The sequence below is a fragment of the Miniopterus schreibersii genome, assembly GCF_964146895.1.
Source record: "Miniopterus schreibersii genome assembly, chromosome: 3".
Taxonomy (NCBI): domain Eukaryota; kingdom Metazoa; phylum Chordata; class Mammalia; order Chiroptera; family Miniopteridae; genus Miniopterus; species Miniopterus schreibersii.
In genome coordinates, this window is record NC_138103.1 from 62,430,542 (window position 1) to 62,449,170 (window position 18,629).

The window sequence follows — 18,629 nt, forward strand, 5'->3', positions numbered from 1 at the left end:
ATGTGACGTACAGCATGGTGGCTGTGGTTAATAATATCGTACTGCACATTTGAAAGTCGCTAAGAGAATAAATCTTAACAGCTCTCATCACAAGAATAAAAAATTCTGTAAGTACATATGGGTGTTAACTAGACTTATTGTGGTGATCATTTCACAATATATACAAATATCAAATCATTATGTTGTAAACCTGAAACTAATATAATATTGTATGTAATTATACCTCAATTAAAAATAAAAAAGGATAGCTTGCAAAAGACAGGTTCTTTAGTAGATAATAAACAGGCCTAAGTGTGAAAAGTAGATTAGATACAGGATATTACCGTCAGGCTGACAGACATGGCCATTTGTTGGTAGTTGGACTTTTCATTGTATAGACATTTACCTATGATATTTACGCAGAGTTGAGAACTCTGTCTACCTCACAGGAATATTGTGAAACATAATTACATGTGACCCACAAGTGGCACACATTATAATACATATTCCTGAAAAGTTTTGTAAATATTAAATCATGTTATTATAACTAGCAATGTAATGTATAGGAAACTTAAGAAATCCTATTTTCAAGATTTAAAAAATTCTTCTTATTATATAAAGAGTCATATCTACTTTAACTCTTCTATAAATTCAGATTTTAAAAATTAGGTCATTTTTATTAGCTGATTCTTATGAAATAAAGATTTGTTTTATATAGATGTATTATATACACATAAATAGGCATTGACATATGGACATATGTATATAGAAAGAGAGTTAGGAATTAGCTCTGAACTGTAGGCATTATATATCTTTTATTTATCTGTATCTTGGAAAACGTATGAAAATTAACAATACTGCCTTAGAAACCTTTTATTTTTTAATTTTACCCATAGTTTCTTATTTTCTACCATTTTCTTCAGAGGAAGAAATTTAATCTCAAATTAGATAGCTAGATTATGGAAAGAACTGAGTGAAGTAAGGCCTTTACCTTTTTCCCAGAATGTAAAGTGCCTTCATTTACAAGGATAGTTGAGAATTTATGGTTATTAGACTCTCAAGTGACAGCATCTGTTGTAGATGCCTTATTAGTTCAATACTGAATCTATCCTAGTCCTGTTAGATGACACCCACTGGCAAGCATATCATAGATTTTGTTCATGTGAATGCTAAAAGTGTAAGAGCTTTTTTTGGTTATAGTTTGTTATTTTCACAAGGTAAATTTGAAATAACTTTTGTTGGTGGTGTGGTACTGACATTTTCTCAGATTTTAAAGTTTAAGATTTAGGCAGAAGTCATTTCAATGCCTATTGAATGAGTACAGGATATCTAAATTCTGAGTTATATTTTTAAACATGAAATTAACTAATGTAAAATTTTCTACTATAAAACAGCCAATTTCCTTTCTACTTATTTTCTCTATTCTTTGATTAAAAATCTATGTGTATTAAGCTTTCCTACTTTTAGGATAACTTTTTAGGTTAGATTACCAGTAATGGAATTATTGGATCAAAGTGTGTCAATTTTTTTTTTCTTCTAAATATGTTTCTATTGATTTCAGGGAGGGGAAGGGAGAGGAAGAGAGAGAGAGAGAAACATCAATGATGGGAGAGAGTCATTAATCGGCTGCCTCCTGCGCGCCTCCTACTAGGGATTGAGCTCGCAACCTGGGCATGTGCCCCAACTGGGAATTGAACCGTGACCTCCTGGTTCATAGGTCAAAGCTTAACCAGTGAGCCATGCTGTCCGGACTGAACTTTGTTTTTTTTTATTAATTGATTTTAGAGAGAGAGAGAGGAAGGGGAAGTAGGGAGAGAGAGAAAGAGAGAGAGAAACATGGATTTGTTCCACTTACTGATGCATTCATTGGTTGATTCTTGTATGTGCCCCGACCCGGGATCAAACCGCAACCTTGGCATATTCAGGAGGATACTCTGATCACCTGAGCTACAGGGCCAGGGCCATGAATTTTTTTAAAAAGTTCTTGATGTATATTTATTGCTAAATTGGTTTGGTAAAGAATTATACGAGTTTATTGCCATCAGCAGTGTTTGCATATCCATTTCCTTACATATTATGTATTTAAGTGAGAATTTAAATCCCACTGTTGCTTTAATATGCATTTCTTTGATTCCTAGTTATGTTTAATATTTTCCATGTTTTAAAATTAGTTATGATGTTTGTTATTGTCTCTGTCCATTTATCTATAAGGGTTTAGAATTTTTCTTTTCATATAAGTTATTTCTATATTTAAACATCAAAAGTGTCTAAATGTGTGTCTCTCACCACCAACCCAACCTCTCCCGGCCCCTCCCTGCAAAATAGAAAACCTGACCAAAATTAAGTTCAACAACAAAAATAAAGTTTGTTGGGAAAAAAGGTTGCAGGAAATATATCACAGGTTTAATTCTTTATCTAGCTAAGTATCAGATTTTTTTTTGGTAGTGTGTGTAGCAAAGCTTAATCTTTTACTGGAGACACAGAGCTATCCAGTTATCATTGTTAATGAGAGGACAGTGCTGTAACCAGAGCTGCCTGCCCTCAGGCTTCTGAAGGAGGTATGCAGATTTGCCCCTACTCTCACTGGGCCTTCATCTGTTACTTACTGTTACGATTAATGTTTCTACCAGTTAAATATCCACAATTACTTTATCAAAAGTGGTTCAGTTTCTTAAAGGATGCCAAAAAGGAAAAAGAAAATGTTAACTCAAAAGTATACACAGTTTAAATATTTGTATATTCAATATTTGCCTTAAATTTTTACTGTTCAGTAGAAATTGGATCCAAATAAAATGTTGTCGTCTTGTGTTTGGTGATCTCATGTCATTGGGTAAGGGACGATGCTCTGATTTATTTGCCTCATGGGTGCACAAATGTCACTCCCCACTCCTCTCTCTGGAGCATAGGTCCTGACTCCCTGGGAAGCATTAGTTTTGTTCAAGGGAGGTTGCAGAACATGGAAATATGAGGCAGCATTATAGATTTTCTCAGTCCTCTCCCACTTCATTTCCCTGTTGGTAATGATGTGTTGCTATAGATTCTGAGGGTAGGAGGACAGCCACACCTTTTGGGAGATGCTTCAGAATCTCCAGTTACATAGTTTGAAACCCCCTTTTCCCAATAATTCTGTGTCCCTTCCAATACGTTTTTTAGAACCATTGTCCTAGGCCCATAGAGAAAGGGCTGGGATTGTTGCTTTAATTCTACTGGTAAAGAGAGATCCTTTTTGTTACCTAATTAATTGGGGAAAACATAGAAGAAATATACGAGCCCCTTTAATAGTACAAAGAAGAGATTACAAGGAAGTGATTTGCTTAACTTTAAGGAATGCTGTTTATTGCAGGGACACAGCAACAGTTGTGCTCTGGCTTTGGCTATTCTGGGGACTGTTTTCGTCCCAGCAGACCCACCACAGTGCCTCTGCTTCAGTCTCTGTCCCTCACTTCCAACTTCCCCAAGCTTGGTGGCACATCCTTGTTCAGCCTTTGAGTTAGGCCTGAAAGTCTGGGCCAGCCTGCACCGCTGGTTTGGCTCTAGGCCCAGGATTTTACAAGTCATGAGGAATTACCTGAGGCTCTGTTTCTTGTGAGGCAGGCAGTAGGGCAACACTGACACTGGCTGGCAATTATGAGGTTTCCCAGTCTCTCAGGGCAAAATTCACAAATAATCTGCTTTTTCAAGATGAAATTTGCCATAATGGTCAGGGAATCATGTGACATGGTTGGGAATGGTTAATGGAAGGACAGGGTGTGTGGAATATGCGTGCTTAGGAACCACCACTAGGATTTGTTTGTTTGAAACTGCAGGATTGTTTCAGTTTTTGTATTCCATATGAAATACTTAGGGGATGAGCCACACAGGCAGATACTGCTACCAAAGGGGGAGTATGTCAGTCAACCCTCACATGTGTTAGAGTAGAAAAAGAATTGAGAAGCTCGGATCCAGAAAGTGTCATTCAACTTGAAGTTGGATGTTTCTAAATTTCATACGTGCACTCACTGTCAATAACATGCTTTTCATCTATGACTAACTTCAACAGATGTCTACTCTCTTATGCTGCTTAGTATAATTCTCAGAATAATTCTCGTGTTAAGTGTTTAGAAGTTTTGGAATGGGGAAAGAATCAATGGACAGCAGCTAGATTCGTACAGGCTTTCTCTTTTTATGACAAATGCATGATATGTTTTGATGAAAATGAAGAAAATACTCATTTTTGCACGTACCATCAATCTTTAACAATCAAAAATTCACTTGGCAAGAGAAGTGGTGTAGCTATACAGAATTGTGCTTATTGTTAACATTGTTTTGTTTACTGTAAACCTGGCTCAATATTGGTAAATATAGTGTAGCAGAAACTGAGCTGTTGTGAGCTATCTGGGCATTGGTCCAAAATATCATTAAAAATACTGCCTCAGACTCATTTGGGTTTATGAACAATATTTTGTTAACAGCTTAACTGAAATTGAGCCACATGGTGTAGCTTAAAAATTCTGAATCGACAAGATAATGAGAGTAGTGTAAGTATGTACTGCATACTTAATATTCTATATTTGGGTGATAAATTTATATGTAATTTTGGGTTAACTTTTAAACCTCAAGCACCCAAATGCTTATAATGATCTGATATTTTTAAAGTTTACTTAACACTGTGTTTTGCTGTTAAGTTCAATGCCTTATAATGTAAAATACTGTTGGTTTAAAATCAAACCTGAAGGATAAAGAGAGGCTACAGGACGGGTCTTAAAGGGACATTCAGCACCTGCTTGGCATATGGGTGTGCAAACAGCTGCAGTTTACATTAACATTCACCAGAACACTGGAAGGTTGTCAAGTGGTTAGAACGCTCCAATGTCCTAATTCATGTATTTTACTAGTGAAAGATTATAATTATACCTTAAAATAAGTTATAAGGGTTATTAATGTTTGGTTATAAGTGATTAATTATATAAGGTATAACAAAGGGAATGAGGTTATGGTAAGTGAGATGATCCAACACAAAAATCTGTATTTAAATGTTTCTTGCCAAGAAATAACATATTTGTCTTTTTCTTTGTGTGCTATTTTAACTAGTTTAAGTTCTTTCTGGACATATAATATTTAAACTCCCATTGAAAGGGTATGGGAAGAGTTGATTTTGTGTCACTGTTAAGTGTGTAAAATATTTTTGTACTATAAAGGTGTGTGCATTATTTAAAGAATTAATTTTAAATATTTCTCTTCTCAATAAATATTTTATTCATTTTCCAGGTTAGCACTCTACGTATATGAATACCTGCTCCATGTAGGAGCTCAGAAATCGGCCCAAACATTTTTATCAGAGGTATGTGTTATGCATTTTCTGCATTGTATTTTGATGTCTTATGTAAGCAAATGAAAAAAACCTCTAACAACTATTTGAAAGAAATTGATCCTTATATATTATGTAGTGAATGCTTAGTTATCACTATGGATAATGTAGTCTTTATAGATTATTTGTAAACAGTTTTAGATCCCAAAATGCCATTTCCATGCCACTAACCTTCTAGTGAATTGTCCAGCCATTTTTCCCTTAGAAATGGAAACTAATATTAGCCTTGGCAAAAATAACCAAGAAAGCAAATTTGCTTTAAAAAAAAAGGCAAACACCACCATGTCTCTAGTTCTAGCAATATCTTATTTTGACATAATTCATAGTTTTGGAAAATATGATTTTTGTTTGTTTTAATTTTGTATGGATAATAGTGGATTGATGGCTAGATTTCAGTTAGAAAACATTTGATAATCCTATTTCAAGTTCTTTTTTCTCTTTCTGTTTGTCTCCACATTTTTTAAAGCTTGAATTTGCGCTTTCTTGCAATGGTGTTTTTCTTTTCCAACTTATATAATGATGAGGTTGAGGAGGATTTTATTTAGTTTTATTATGTGCCAAGGCACTTTACATGTATTATCTGATTCTTATAAGAGATTTGCAAAGTAGATGATATTATTCCTGTTTTACTGATGAGAAGAGCAGGGATCACCGAGTTTATATAACTGGCTCATGGGCACATAGCTGAGTGTAGAACTAGAATTCAAACCTAGGTCTATGTTAATTTCAAAGCCCCTGGTTTCCCCTTATATCTGTGCTGTCCAGTATGGTAGCCACTAGCCATATATGCCTTTTTGAGCTCTTGAAATATGACTTATCCAATTAAGAAATTCTGTAAGTGTGAAATACACACTGGATTTTGAAGACTTAGTGTAAACAAAAGAATACAAAATATCAATAACTTAAAAATGGTAGTATTTTACTACCATTCATACATTGAAATGGTAGTATTTTAGATATATTGGGTAAAATGAAAAATGTATTATTAAAGTTTATTTTACCCTCTTTTCTTTTTTAATGTGGTCAGTAGAAAATTTAAAATTACATATGCAGCTCTAGCTCTCATTTGTGGCTCATGCTTACATTTCTTTGGGACAGTGCTGCTCAGAATCATGTTGTCTCTAGTGATCTCATGGTTTGTTCCCCACCAGACCAGGGACACAGCAGGCAACCCCTTGACCAGAGTGCCTGACCTGAGGTACAGCCTTCTTGAGATTCACTTGCTCTCCAAACAAACGTGCAAGTAAACAAACACACGTAGCCCCCAACCTTGTATCCAATTAATTAATATATGTGACCTATTAGGACCTGTTTGCAAGTAAGGAATTTGAGAGGTTTGCTCACTGCATATAAGAAGTCAATTGTTTTACCATAGAAGGACTATATTCAGTGTAATGAAACTTTGATTTCAAAGTTAATTCAAATCAAAACAGAAGTTTAATGTATCTTTATCTTATGAAGTTATTAATTAGAAGTCTTTGGTCTGTGACCTTTCTAAGTCACATTTACTGAGATAGTACAGAGGCGATGATTGAGACTGCAAAAAGGATGCTCTTACTATTTGTATTATTAATCGCCACCAACCTATAGTATATTTAAAAGAAATAAGACTGAACTACCTTCAGTTCTTTGGTCTCCTCGCCACGGGGGACCTTCTCGCTAGCTGTTTGCCTGAGGGCTCTGCCTGCCTTCCATGTTGCTGGCTCCTCACACCTCTTCCATTGTCTCTGTTCCTGAATCCTCCCCACCCCTGACCGCTTCTTCCTGAGAGCCAATCAGCAACCTCCTAAATTCTCGTCATTTTATTGTATAGAATATAAAGTATTTGTTTTCTACTTTCAAACCATTCCTAGGGGCCTTCTGCCTTTCTGGGCCGAAAAGTAAGAACAGAAATTGAAAGGATCTATCAAGGAGCTTTTCCAATAAAAAGTATTCCTGTTTAAGAGGACTTCCACCTCCCTTCTGAAGTAAGACAGCACTATTCAATAATAACACTTCAGAGGGTCACGGAAATGATCTCTAATCTGGGCTGTCTAGTAAGTTCCCACTAGCCACATGTGACTATTGAGCATTTGAAAAGTGGTTACTGCAAGTGAGGGATAGTCAGTTAACTTAATTTCAAATTTGAAGAGCCACATCCTGGTCAGTGAGGACCACTTTACAGCACAGTTTGGGACTATTTGCTTCAAAGCGCAGACAGATTTCTCTTCCTGTTATACATCTGTTTGTTTTAATTTTTGAATTAAAATGTAAAAACTCAACTTTTTTTAAACATTTAGTTTAGTGTATAGATGCACCCATACTTCTATACATGGAAGCTTTTAGAAAATTAGGGGGAACAGTAGGTTATATCTAAATTAGAAGTCTTGGGAATTTTGCCTAGGAACAAATGCATACATAGGTATATAGCCTCTTTAACACAGGAACTAGCTTTATCCTTTTATGGTGCTAATTTTTTTTAATTCTTAAAATGTGTGAAAGGATTTAGGAATACTCTGAGACTTTGGAGCCTGAGTTTCAAGCCTGCTGCTGTGCTATAGGAGATACTGTTGGAGGGGGTCTAGATCGTTAAAGAGGTCCCTCATTGACAAGGCTAGAACCTCCAGAAAGATGCTGCTGACCCCCAGAATTGGCCCACCACTGCTGTTGCTGGCTGCCTCTGCAGCCAGCAACTGCTTCATTTCGGGAGCCAGGGGCAGGAAGCTTCTCTTCTTCCTCCTGCCTTTTGATCAGCTGCAAGTGTCTCCTGATGGCAGAACCTAACAGGAAACCAGCTGGCAAGAAGCCCAGGAAATGTAATTTTCAGAATCCCAGCACCAGTGTGGAATGGAATATAAAAGGGCGGGCGTGGGGCTGAGAGGTAATAGGTAGTTGATCAGTGTACCTTGATGGAAGCAAATAATGATGAAAAGTTAAGCAGAGGTGTGTGTATATGTTCATGTGTGCACACATGTACATTTATCATTTTTTCTTTGTTTACACAAATGTTAGTTTATTACAAACACTGTTCTGTGCTTTGATTTTTGTTTCACTTGTTTGATTTCAATCATTTTATATTGGTCTGTGAAACTTCATAATTGTCTTTTTTATGGTTATAGGGTATTATTCTATGAAATGTGCTATAATATATTTCACCAGCCCTATATTTACTGACATTTAGGTTATTTCTAGTCTTCTGCAGTTACAAACAATACTTAAATGTAAGTTGTTTTATACACACACACATATATTTGCACACGTGACCATATTTAGAGGATAAATTCCTAGAAAAAGAATTGCTATATCAGATAGTATGTGCATTTGTAATTTGTAATTATTATTTATAAAGCTTATGGCATGTCTTACCCCTGCCCATATGATTCAGTGTTTGGTTCTGCATTTATATAGAAATGCTGAAAAGACTAGATCATATGATAAAGACCCAGCTTAATCACAGATAAGACCCACAAATGCAGCATATGGCAGTGGGAATGGGCCTAGAGATTTACCTGAAAGTTATAGGAGAATGCAGCTTTTAGCTGGGCAAATGGTACAAGGAAGAGAAGTGGATGATTAAATAGCAAAAAAACAAAACAAAACCCTCCCTCGGACACTTTGAGAGAATTTGATAGATGCCACTCAAACATTTAAATAAGCCTGAAGCCCATGAAACTCAGCACAACAGAAAATATCTCTTCATAAATAGCAGAATTGGTTCTAAAATGACTGTTGACATTTAGAGGTGTTTTCTGGCCTTTCCTCAGCCCCATCCATCGTTAATGTATCTTAGCTAAAAAAAATTAAACGACGTAGGTGAATATGATTTTGAAAGGAAAGTCCTTCTCTACCCTTTTCTAGAAATTGTACTTGTAAGTTTGGTGTAATTTGTTTCATATGACTACACCCAAATGCACACTTTTTTAAAAAAAGAAAAGGTTTTATACTATGTATATTGTTCTTCAACCTTCCAAATCTCCAGCTTGAAAAACCAACGTAGATGTCCCTTTTTCTATGTAGATATATCTTATCCTTTTAAATTATTATACACTGTTCTATAGTATGTAAGTATCAAAATTTATTTTATGTTCACTGTTGGTGAATGTTTTTCAGGTTGTGTCTAATAATGCTCAATGAACGTGCCTTGGTTTTCTGTAGATCAGGGTTTTGTTTTCCTGGCTATGGTTTCATACTTTCTCTAAATAAGTAATACCTAGAGCAGTAGTTTGGCGACCCCCCCCCCCAAACAAACAAACACCCATTCACTATGGAAACCTATTCCTATGTAGAATCGTCTCTTCTTTGGAAATACCTAAAGCATTAATTGTACAGTCATTAGCTATAAAAGACTAGCTTTTGTGTTAAATTTAATAAGATGGACCACAGTTTTAACTGCTTCTGCCACAGCTTTGCCATTCAAAGTGAGAAAGGTGAACTTTACTCACTAGTATTATGAGGATGAAAAGATGATGTGTGGAAAGCATTTTCGGTTTCTCTGGGGAATGACAGGATGTAATGCTGTTTAAAATACAAATGTGCTCCCCTCAGACTTTCTCTTAAAAGAGCATATCAAACATAAACCATATAGGTGTTTTCCTAGAGCACTTTATCTCCTGGAAGAGCTGGTGATTGACTGTGGGCGTTGCGTAGTGCAGGAGGGAGACGTATAGTGGGGCTCAGATTGTGAGTCTACTCCCTCCAGCACAGTGTCGCACTGAGACCTCGTCCTGCCACCTTAACTCTTCCGTAAGTCGCCTCACGTTCTCCTTATAACTGAGATTAGTGCTGTCTGCTGTAGCAGTCACTTTATGTAAAGTCAAGATGAACTGAGATGAAACGTAAAGACGCTACTTTGAAAACCTTGCTGTTTATGTGACTAGGATGATTCGAGGGATTAGGAATATTAGTGAGTCTGGGACACCTCTGTGAGGTCCCTTATTATACCTTTCCAAGAAGACATCCACTAGTGTAAAAATGGTTAGAGAAAAAAATGAGAGAAAGATGAGACACAGGCTTTTGATTAAATTATAACTTTAGTAGCCATTAGAGTTGTGTTCCTTATAAGACTCATTAGGTACTATTTCTTATTTTTTCATGAACCAAGGAGATGTAATATTGATCAGTGGAAATTATCAGATAAAAAGTAGCACAGATATAAAACTTATTTGTAACTGCTTAGGAGAATTAAAGGATTTGGCTTACATTTATATAACATGTTCTGGTTCATTACTCCTATTTAATCTTTATAAATTCAAGTTCATGAATTCCTAGAATTTCTCCTTTTTGCTTTTTTCAAAATGTCTATCACATGTATAATTTTCTAATCTTTAGAAAATTTGCTTTTGTTTTTTTGAGAGGAAATTATTTGTCTACTTCAAGGTTCCCATTGGTTTACATTTTGGGTTATTAAGAACTCAAAAAAATGCAGCCAGTTTTGGTGATTTTAATTGCTCTTAAGTTTTTCCATCTCTTCCTTAGAGTGTTTTTTCTTTTTGTTTTTTTGTGGTGTTTTTTTTTTTACATTTAGGACCACCTTCTAAGTTTCTGTTCTAAAACTTGTAAAAAAATCCTTTTGGGATAAGAAGTCCTAACATCTTCCATAGTTGGTGGTAGAAAGGATTCCTTGAATATGTAATTATAGTTGTTTACTTCCTAATAGTGTTAAGGGCCTATGGGCATATTTTGTTAATTGAAGTATTACTAAATAATTTTTAGTTATTTAAACTAAAAAACTAAGGCAAATACATAAAGATTGTGTTTGAGACTGGATCAACTTTATTAAAATTATAACTTACTTCTTACTGTTTTCCTGCTCTCTTTATCTTCTCTTCACTGCTTTGTTTTCCTCCGTAGCATTTTTTACCTTCTACCTGTAATACAAGTACAATCTTTTTTGGGGGGTGGTGGTGATTCTTTGCTTATGGTCTGTCCTTCTCACTAAAGTGTAATCTCTCTGAATGCAAAGACTTTACCTTTTGTGTTTACTGCTATCCAGTGCTTAGAAAAGCCACTGTATAAATACCCGTCCTGCTTTTCAATTTCTAAATTTAATTTGTAAAGAGTATTTAGAACTTTTAATTTGGAGGGGTATTGACCTAGTTTTAAATTTTTATAATAGTGGACTTCAACTCATCTGAAATATAAACAATTGGAAAGTTTATATCAGCATCTTTTGTAAACTCTTATTTTATGGAACATATGCCTTCTTACTCCCAGCCCCTCAAATCAGGAACTGATTCAGTCCTTAAGGTATAATTTAGAATCTCTTATAAATTTCTAGGTTAGTGGTGATAACTGATTTTCATATTGGTAATAACTTTTATTTTGATGTGCCTCAAGATGCTGAAGTACCTTAAGATCCTGAAATACCTGCTGAAATTCTGGCACAGTGGGAAGCAAACTCAGGAAAATAATGGTGGCACCTTCTCTCATAGACTGTTCAGTCAGCTATGCAAATTACTATGTAAAACTTGAGTAAAGAATAGTATGAAAATGATTAAAATCTTAATATTTCTTTTATTCATTTTAGATAAGATGGGAAAAAAACATCACATTGGGGGAACCACCAGGATTCTTACATTCTTGGTGGTGGTAAGTATCTTTTATATCATTTTTACCATATTAATGATATAATTCAGTAGGCCTGCACTATAGCTGTTTATGATTTCATGCTTCTCTTTTATTCTTTTTCATTTTCTACAATTATTTTTTGAAAGATAGCACTTTAAAAAACACCTCAAAACCAGCATTAGTGTTATTAAAACTTAAAGATATGACTATTGAATCAAGCTGGAATTAGGACCAGTATGTGGAATCTCCAATTGTAAGTGTGATTCTGTATTAGTCAACTTTGGCTGTCGTAGTAAAATACCATAGACTGGATGGCTTAAATAACTGAAATTTATTTCCTCACAAGTCTGGAGGCCAGAAGTCCAAGGTCAGGCTGCCAGTATGGTCTATTTCTGTTGAGAACACTCCTCCTGGCTTGCAGATGGCTGCCTTGTTATGTGTTCTCACGTAGTAGAGAGAGGTGTGGAAGGCACGTGGGTGCTAGCTAGCTAGCTATCTGATATCTCTTTTTACAAGACCCTAATTCCATCATGAGGTCCCCACCCTCATGACTTCATTTAAGCATGAAGATACTGAAGGTGGTGGTAGTGATGGTGAATTTTTGAGGAGACTGAAGAATAGTAAAAAAATAAAATTAAAATAATTTTATATAGACTCAGAGATATAGAACTGATTAGGAACACACAAAAAGATTGTCAGGCAGTATTGAAGGCCCAGTTGATATAAGAATTTATACATTTCATTGTGGCACCTGTATACCTAGATGTAAACCTAGATATGACTTTTCTACAGCAGTAATTGGTAGCCCAGGTATTTTCATGAATTAGCTAGGCTTTTTCCCCCTACCATTTCTTTAATTAGAAGCATTTCCTGTTCAGTATCTTATGCGCTCATCTCTCAGCAGCTTATTTAAAAGAAGAAACTAAAGCTCTCGTCTAGTGCTTTGCACGTGGTTTCCTTAGTACGTTATTAAATGCCATCATCTTTTTAACCTCTCTCCTGAAAACATGCCTTACTAGAAGTTCCGTGGTGAATGGAACCACACTTGGTCAGTTGTGGTTGTGGGTTTCCCTTGTTTGTCTCTCATATATGTGGCAGGAACAGGTGCAGTGCTCTGGTTCAGAGTTGTTCCTGTATTTGGAACAACGGTTCATGGCAGTTAAGTGCTATCATTGTGCTCCTTTCCTGGGGCATAAGACCAATCTCTTGTAATATGTAATATTATAAAAGTCAATTTTTCATTTTATATAGTATATATTTATGATACCTAGATCTAGACTGTAAATACTACTTAACTGTTTGTTGAATGTAATTGAGTCTGTTCACCTATTGACACCCTTACCTTTTGCATATTTTTAACTAGTTCTACAAAGTGGCATAAGAAACCATTTTAGAAGTCTGTCCATATTGAATTAGTGGGCTAACAAAGTAATGATTTTAAATTTTCCGTTATAGGATTATTTCTGTTTTTTGCACCTTTTTCCCTTCTACTCCCTTTCTCATGAATTTAACCTATTCTCATACTATAATGGTTAATAATAACTCACTGAATCTTTTGGCTTTTTGCTTCGGTCAGACTTTAGCTTTTTTGGCCTTAGCTATCAGAAGGTACAGCTCTTAAATACAATTAATAGTACTATAACTGAGATATGCACTGCTTATAATAGCAGTACAGGAGGAATACTCACGTCTGCTTGCAAGAATTAGAAAAGCCGGAAAAGAGAATGTGAATCTGAGTTAAGCTGAAAGTTGGGAGAGGGAAAGGTATTTTGGTGGAGGAATAGTTAGTATGAAGTCTTGAAAGGGATGATCATGCATTTAAGTAAGGAATGAGAGGTAGCTTGGACCAGCTGAATTGTAGGTAGAATACGACCTTTAAAAGTACTTTTGCATGTACCAACTCTTTGTATCTATACTAAAACCTGCAAAATACATAACAGATATTTCTCTTTTTAAATAAAGAATCGAAGGAACAAAACTATTTGCTCAGGTTCAAATTTAGAATTAGAATTGAAGTTTCCTGAATTGTAACTAGTGCTTGCCTCTGCAACAGATATTATTTCTTAAACACAGAACAGAATTTAGTGGCCCACTGTTAGTAAGAAATTAATAGCAGTTCCCTTTTGAGAATCGTGAGTGGCTAATTCCGGACAGTAGATATAAATGGGACTCAGGAAAGTTGTACCTTCTAAGTCTAGTTTATATCAGGGCATCCCTGGATCACTGGCAGCTGCTGATAGCATGAAGAGGTGGTTGCCACAGGATACTCAGGAAATGAGTTGGAGTGCAAGGGTCAAAGGTAGGATAACAAAGTGCTTGCTGTCTTATCTAGGACAGGTCTCTACCACATTCTTGTGACAGCTGATGCTGCTCAGACTGCCAGAGCTGTATAAACCTGCCCATAATCAGCCTAAGGCATCTGGAAATAAGAACTCTTAATACCACAGTCACATGAGAGGCAAAATAATGTAGGAGTTAAAAAGTTCAAGCCCAGCTCTGCACTAACTATGTGACCCATGGGCAAATTATTTAGCCTTCCTAAGCCTCAGTTCCCTCACCTATAAAATGGGAATAATAACAGGATTAAATGCTGAATATGTGATGCTTAGTAGAAGATGCTTGCATTTAGCCCATGCTTACTAAATGTAAGCTCTTTTGATACTTTAAAATATAAATTTCTTATTAACTCAGGAGTGTTGTGAGAATTTTATGATATTGGGGCAAAATTTAATGCCTGCATTTAACCTGTATTAAGTAATGCTAAGGACTTAGGCAAGTTCACATATGTGGAAGTTCAAGGTGATGAGCAGGTACATGCGCTTTTCATGTGAAACCCTCCTTAGTTTTAGGAACGGGTAGTTTTCTTTGTTCATTGATAATATAATTTTGGGCCAAAGAGAAATAACCTTTAGTTATTAAGACTTGAATTTATAATAACATGGCATGCTCCTCAGGAAAGAATGTTTCCCCCAAAGGTTTTTCTTCTTCTAATTTTTATTTCCAGATAGTCCTGAATCTGGCCAGTGGCATAAAGGTTATAGAATTATGTTTGCACCCCGTCTTCTGAGCACATCTGGCGTGTTTATCTCCCTTGCAGACGCGCTGACAACCTCTCCGCTGCTGTGTTCCCTAGAGACACAGCCGGCCAGGTCATTCCTCTCGCGTCCTCACGGTAGAAGGAAAACTGTTTTTGGACGAGGACTCTCATCTTGGGAATCCTGAGTTTCCCTTTGGTTTATGTGGGGAAAATTTTAATAATAAATGAAAAACAAAGATTTCAATACTTTGCAAGTTTGCTTCTCTTTTTCATTTCTAAAATACAGATTTTTCACTTGTTTCTGCTTGATACAGAGACTGAATCTAAAGCATTATTCATGATGGATTCACCACATTTCAAGGATAATATTTTGGTTTCAAGCTTAATAGATGTAGGGATTAGAGGAACTGAAAAGTGTTTTAGCCACCAGCATCTCAGGTTGTAGAGAAAAGAATTCAGTGCCTGTTGATGGTAGCTTTGTAACATAGTTTAAAATCAGGACGTGTGATGCCTCCAGCTCTGTTTTTCTTTCTCAATATCGTTTTGACTATTTGGGGTTTTTGTGATTCCACACACATTTCAGAGTTGTTGGGTTTTGTTTTTGTTTTGTTTTGTTTTTGTTTTTTATGAAAAATACCATTAGAATGTTGGTAGGGATTGCATTGAGCCTGTAGATTGCTTAGGGTAGTATGAACATTTCAACAACATTAGTTCCTCTAATCCATGTCATGGTACATCTTTCCATTTGTGTGTCGTTTTCGATTTGTCTCATCAGTGTCCCACAGTTTTAGTATTTAGCCCTTCACCTCTGCGGTTAAGCTTATCCCTACATGTTTTATTCTTCTTGATGCAATTCTGTTTCTTAATTTCTCTTTCTGATAATTCATTGTTAGTATATAGAAACGAAATGGATTTTTGTATATTGATTTTTGTATTTTGCAGCTTTACTGGATTCTTATGAGCTCTAACAATTGTTATGAGCTCTAACAAGTTTTTGGTGGAGTCTTTAGTAATTTGAATCTTTTTTTTCTTAGTCCATCCAGCTAAAGGTTTTGTCAAGTTTGTTGATCTTTTCAAAGAACCAACTTTTGTTTTCAATAATTTTTTTCTATTGTTTTTCTGTTCTCTATTTCATTTATCTCTGCTCTAATCTTTATTATTTCCTTCTGCTAGCTTTGGGTTTAATTTGTTCTTTTCTAGTTCCTTAAGTTTTAAAGTTACATTGTTGATTTAAGATCATCCTGTTTTTCAGTGTAAATATTTACAGCTTTAAATTTCCCTCAGCACTGCTTTTGCTGCATCCCATAAGTTTTGGTATAGTGTTGATGATATTATTAATAATATGCTTACTATGAGTCACATAGTTATATAACTTAGTTTTCTAAACAAACTCATTTTATAGAGGAGGAAATTGTGTTTTCAATCTGTTTAAGCAACTTGAGCCAGTAATTAGTAGGGCTGGCATATCACCAGTAGTACTTTTAGACAAGACATTTGCTGTCCTGACTTTTGAGTCTCTTGCTTAAGCTCATAGTTAATTTTATAGAAGGAGGGTGACCAGAGTGCATAGTATATTATTTTTCCTAATCAGTTTCATCTTGCTTTTTCTCAGTATTCTTGAATAGAAGGGAAAACAGCATGGAGATTTTAATTTTCAAAATTGCTAACCTATTTTGGTAATTGCAAGGCAAAACGAGGAACTTTTAAGAAAACATATGTGTTTGACCAATGTGATGCAATGGTTTGGGTGTTGTCCTATGAGCTGGACAACAAAATTATCTTGAAAAAAATTAATGAACTACTTTATTCTTTAATGATTAAATCAGGATTTTTTTTTCCTGTTATAATTTTTTATGGGAGAGTTGTGAAAATTATTATAATTATTTCAATCATGTATATGTCATGTAAACAGACAAGAGTGACAGTTTTAAATTTAAAAAAGTTATTTTATCCTTTTGGAAAAACCATATTAGCATTTCTGAAGGGTGATAGGTTATACCCTGTTATTACATGAAGAGTCTTGCCTGAACTTAAGTCTTCCAAAGAAATGTTTGTCCTGAAGAAAACACATTTTATATAAAAAATAATACATGCCTTCTGGTTTTAGAATTGTTTTCTCTCATTTGGTGTGATTTTCTTAATGTTACCGTAATCACTTTTTCAGTGTATTTTGGGATCTCTACTGTGCAGCTCCAGAAAGACGGGAAACATGTGAGCATTCAAGTGAAGCAAAAGCCTTCCATGATTATGTAAGTTAACAAGTAATCTCACTGATACTCTGTCCGTTTTCTTTTTGACCACTGCTCTTGAAAATGCATTGGACCATCTGTTCTTTTCCTTTGGTGTATAAGAAATTGTGCTTTTTTTTCCTTGAAAAATAAGCTCATAACTTTAACAGTAAATTACAAGTGGGTGTTTGAGTCTTGTTGAAAAAGCTTAGGGTAAGAGAGTAGTCCTCACTCCAAGCTACTAAGGATATTTCTTATCTTTAAGCATGACTGATTTGTGAAATTTTAGATTTATAAGAATTAAGTAGTAATTATGTATTTCACGAAGAGCGTTGTCATAAGAATTATGTTAATGATATTGCACATAAGGTTTAAAAAATATATATATAGAAATATTCTCATTTTGCTAATTTTGGTTACATATCATAGGAGCTTGAAGTTCCTTAAGAGCATGAAAATAAGAATAATTGCAGTCATGAGGCTAAATATCCCCTTTACTGAATTCAGTCCCACAAGTAAAATTTATTGTGAATTAAAGGAAATACAAGATAAGAGAGCAAAAGAGTGTACAAAAATGAAAATGTGATTTTTAAAACAATTCTTAAAGAAGGGCAGTGGACTGTCCTTGGCTAGGTGATATATATGAAGACATTTTTTAGAAGAACCAAAAATGTGATTTTATAGAATTGATGGTATCAGGGAGAAGAATTGTAAAAAAAAAAAAAAGAAAAAAAAGGGGGGTTGAGGAAACAAGGAAGATTTTCTTTAGGGAAGGATGGCATTAGGAGTGAGGAGATGGTATTGGGAAGGGGCTGGGAAAACACCGTGTTTGCAGAACTGGCCATAAAAGAAGGACAGATGGAGACGGGCTGAGGAAATCCAGTTTCCTAGGTTTGGAGGAGGTGCAGTTGGGGCTGCAGCCTGAGGAAGCATCTGGTCGTAGGTACCTGCAGCTTAGCCAAGGGGATACTTGTTTGATAGAAGGGAGGCCGCAGTCTGTATAAACAGCCTTGAAAACCAGAACCAGGGTTCAAAAGGGAAAACGACCGTGTTCTTCCAAAGGACGTACTTCAGCCTTAGGCTGAAGAGTAGCTATAGCCTGGAGAATTGGAACGCCAAAAGTAGCACAAGGCAAAGGGTGCAGACCTAAGGGAAGTAAATGTCTTTCGCATCTGGCAGGGACTCTGCAATACTTGAAACGTTTACTGAACTGATTTAAGTGAGACTGCTTGTGATTACCTGATCAGATCTGGATTGTACTCATAAAGCTTGCTATGTACTAAACCCCAGCTGTATGGGACAAGATGAGTGAAGCATGCTGCTGCATATAAAGAAAAAGCAGAGAAAGGCAGGTAAGCAGGGCCCAGGACACAGGATCCGTCTGAACAGACTCGTTTCCCTCTCTCACCCTTGGCCGATGGCAGAGAGTAAAGCAGAGAGCTAACCAAGAGTATATGGAACGTTGTGAGAGCAGGATACTCGGTCTCACCTT

At 35.7% G+C, this 18,629-nt stretch overlaps 1 protein-coding gene across 13 annotated transcripts in view; it reads left to right on the forward strand.

The window, feature by feature from the left end:
- The window catches only part of SSBP2 (single stranded DNA binding protein 2), a 238,143-nt gene that overhangs the window by 78,955 nt on the left and 140,559 nt on the right, over positions 1-18,629 (forward strand). For all 13 annotated transcript variants that reach the window (XM_081132885.1, XM_081132886.1, XM_081132877.1 and 10 more), the window contains exons 2-4: positions 5,227-5,299; positions 11,832-11,893; positions 17,074-17,158. In XM_081132885.1, the coding sequence (XP_080989011.1) occupies positions 5,227-5,299; positions 11,832-11,893; positions 17,074-17,158 (220 nt within the window). The remainder of the gene's footprint in view (positions 1-5,226; positions 5,300-11,831; positions 11,894-17,073; positions 17,159-18,629) is intronic.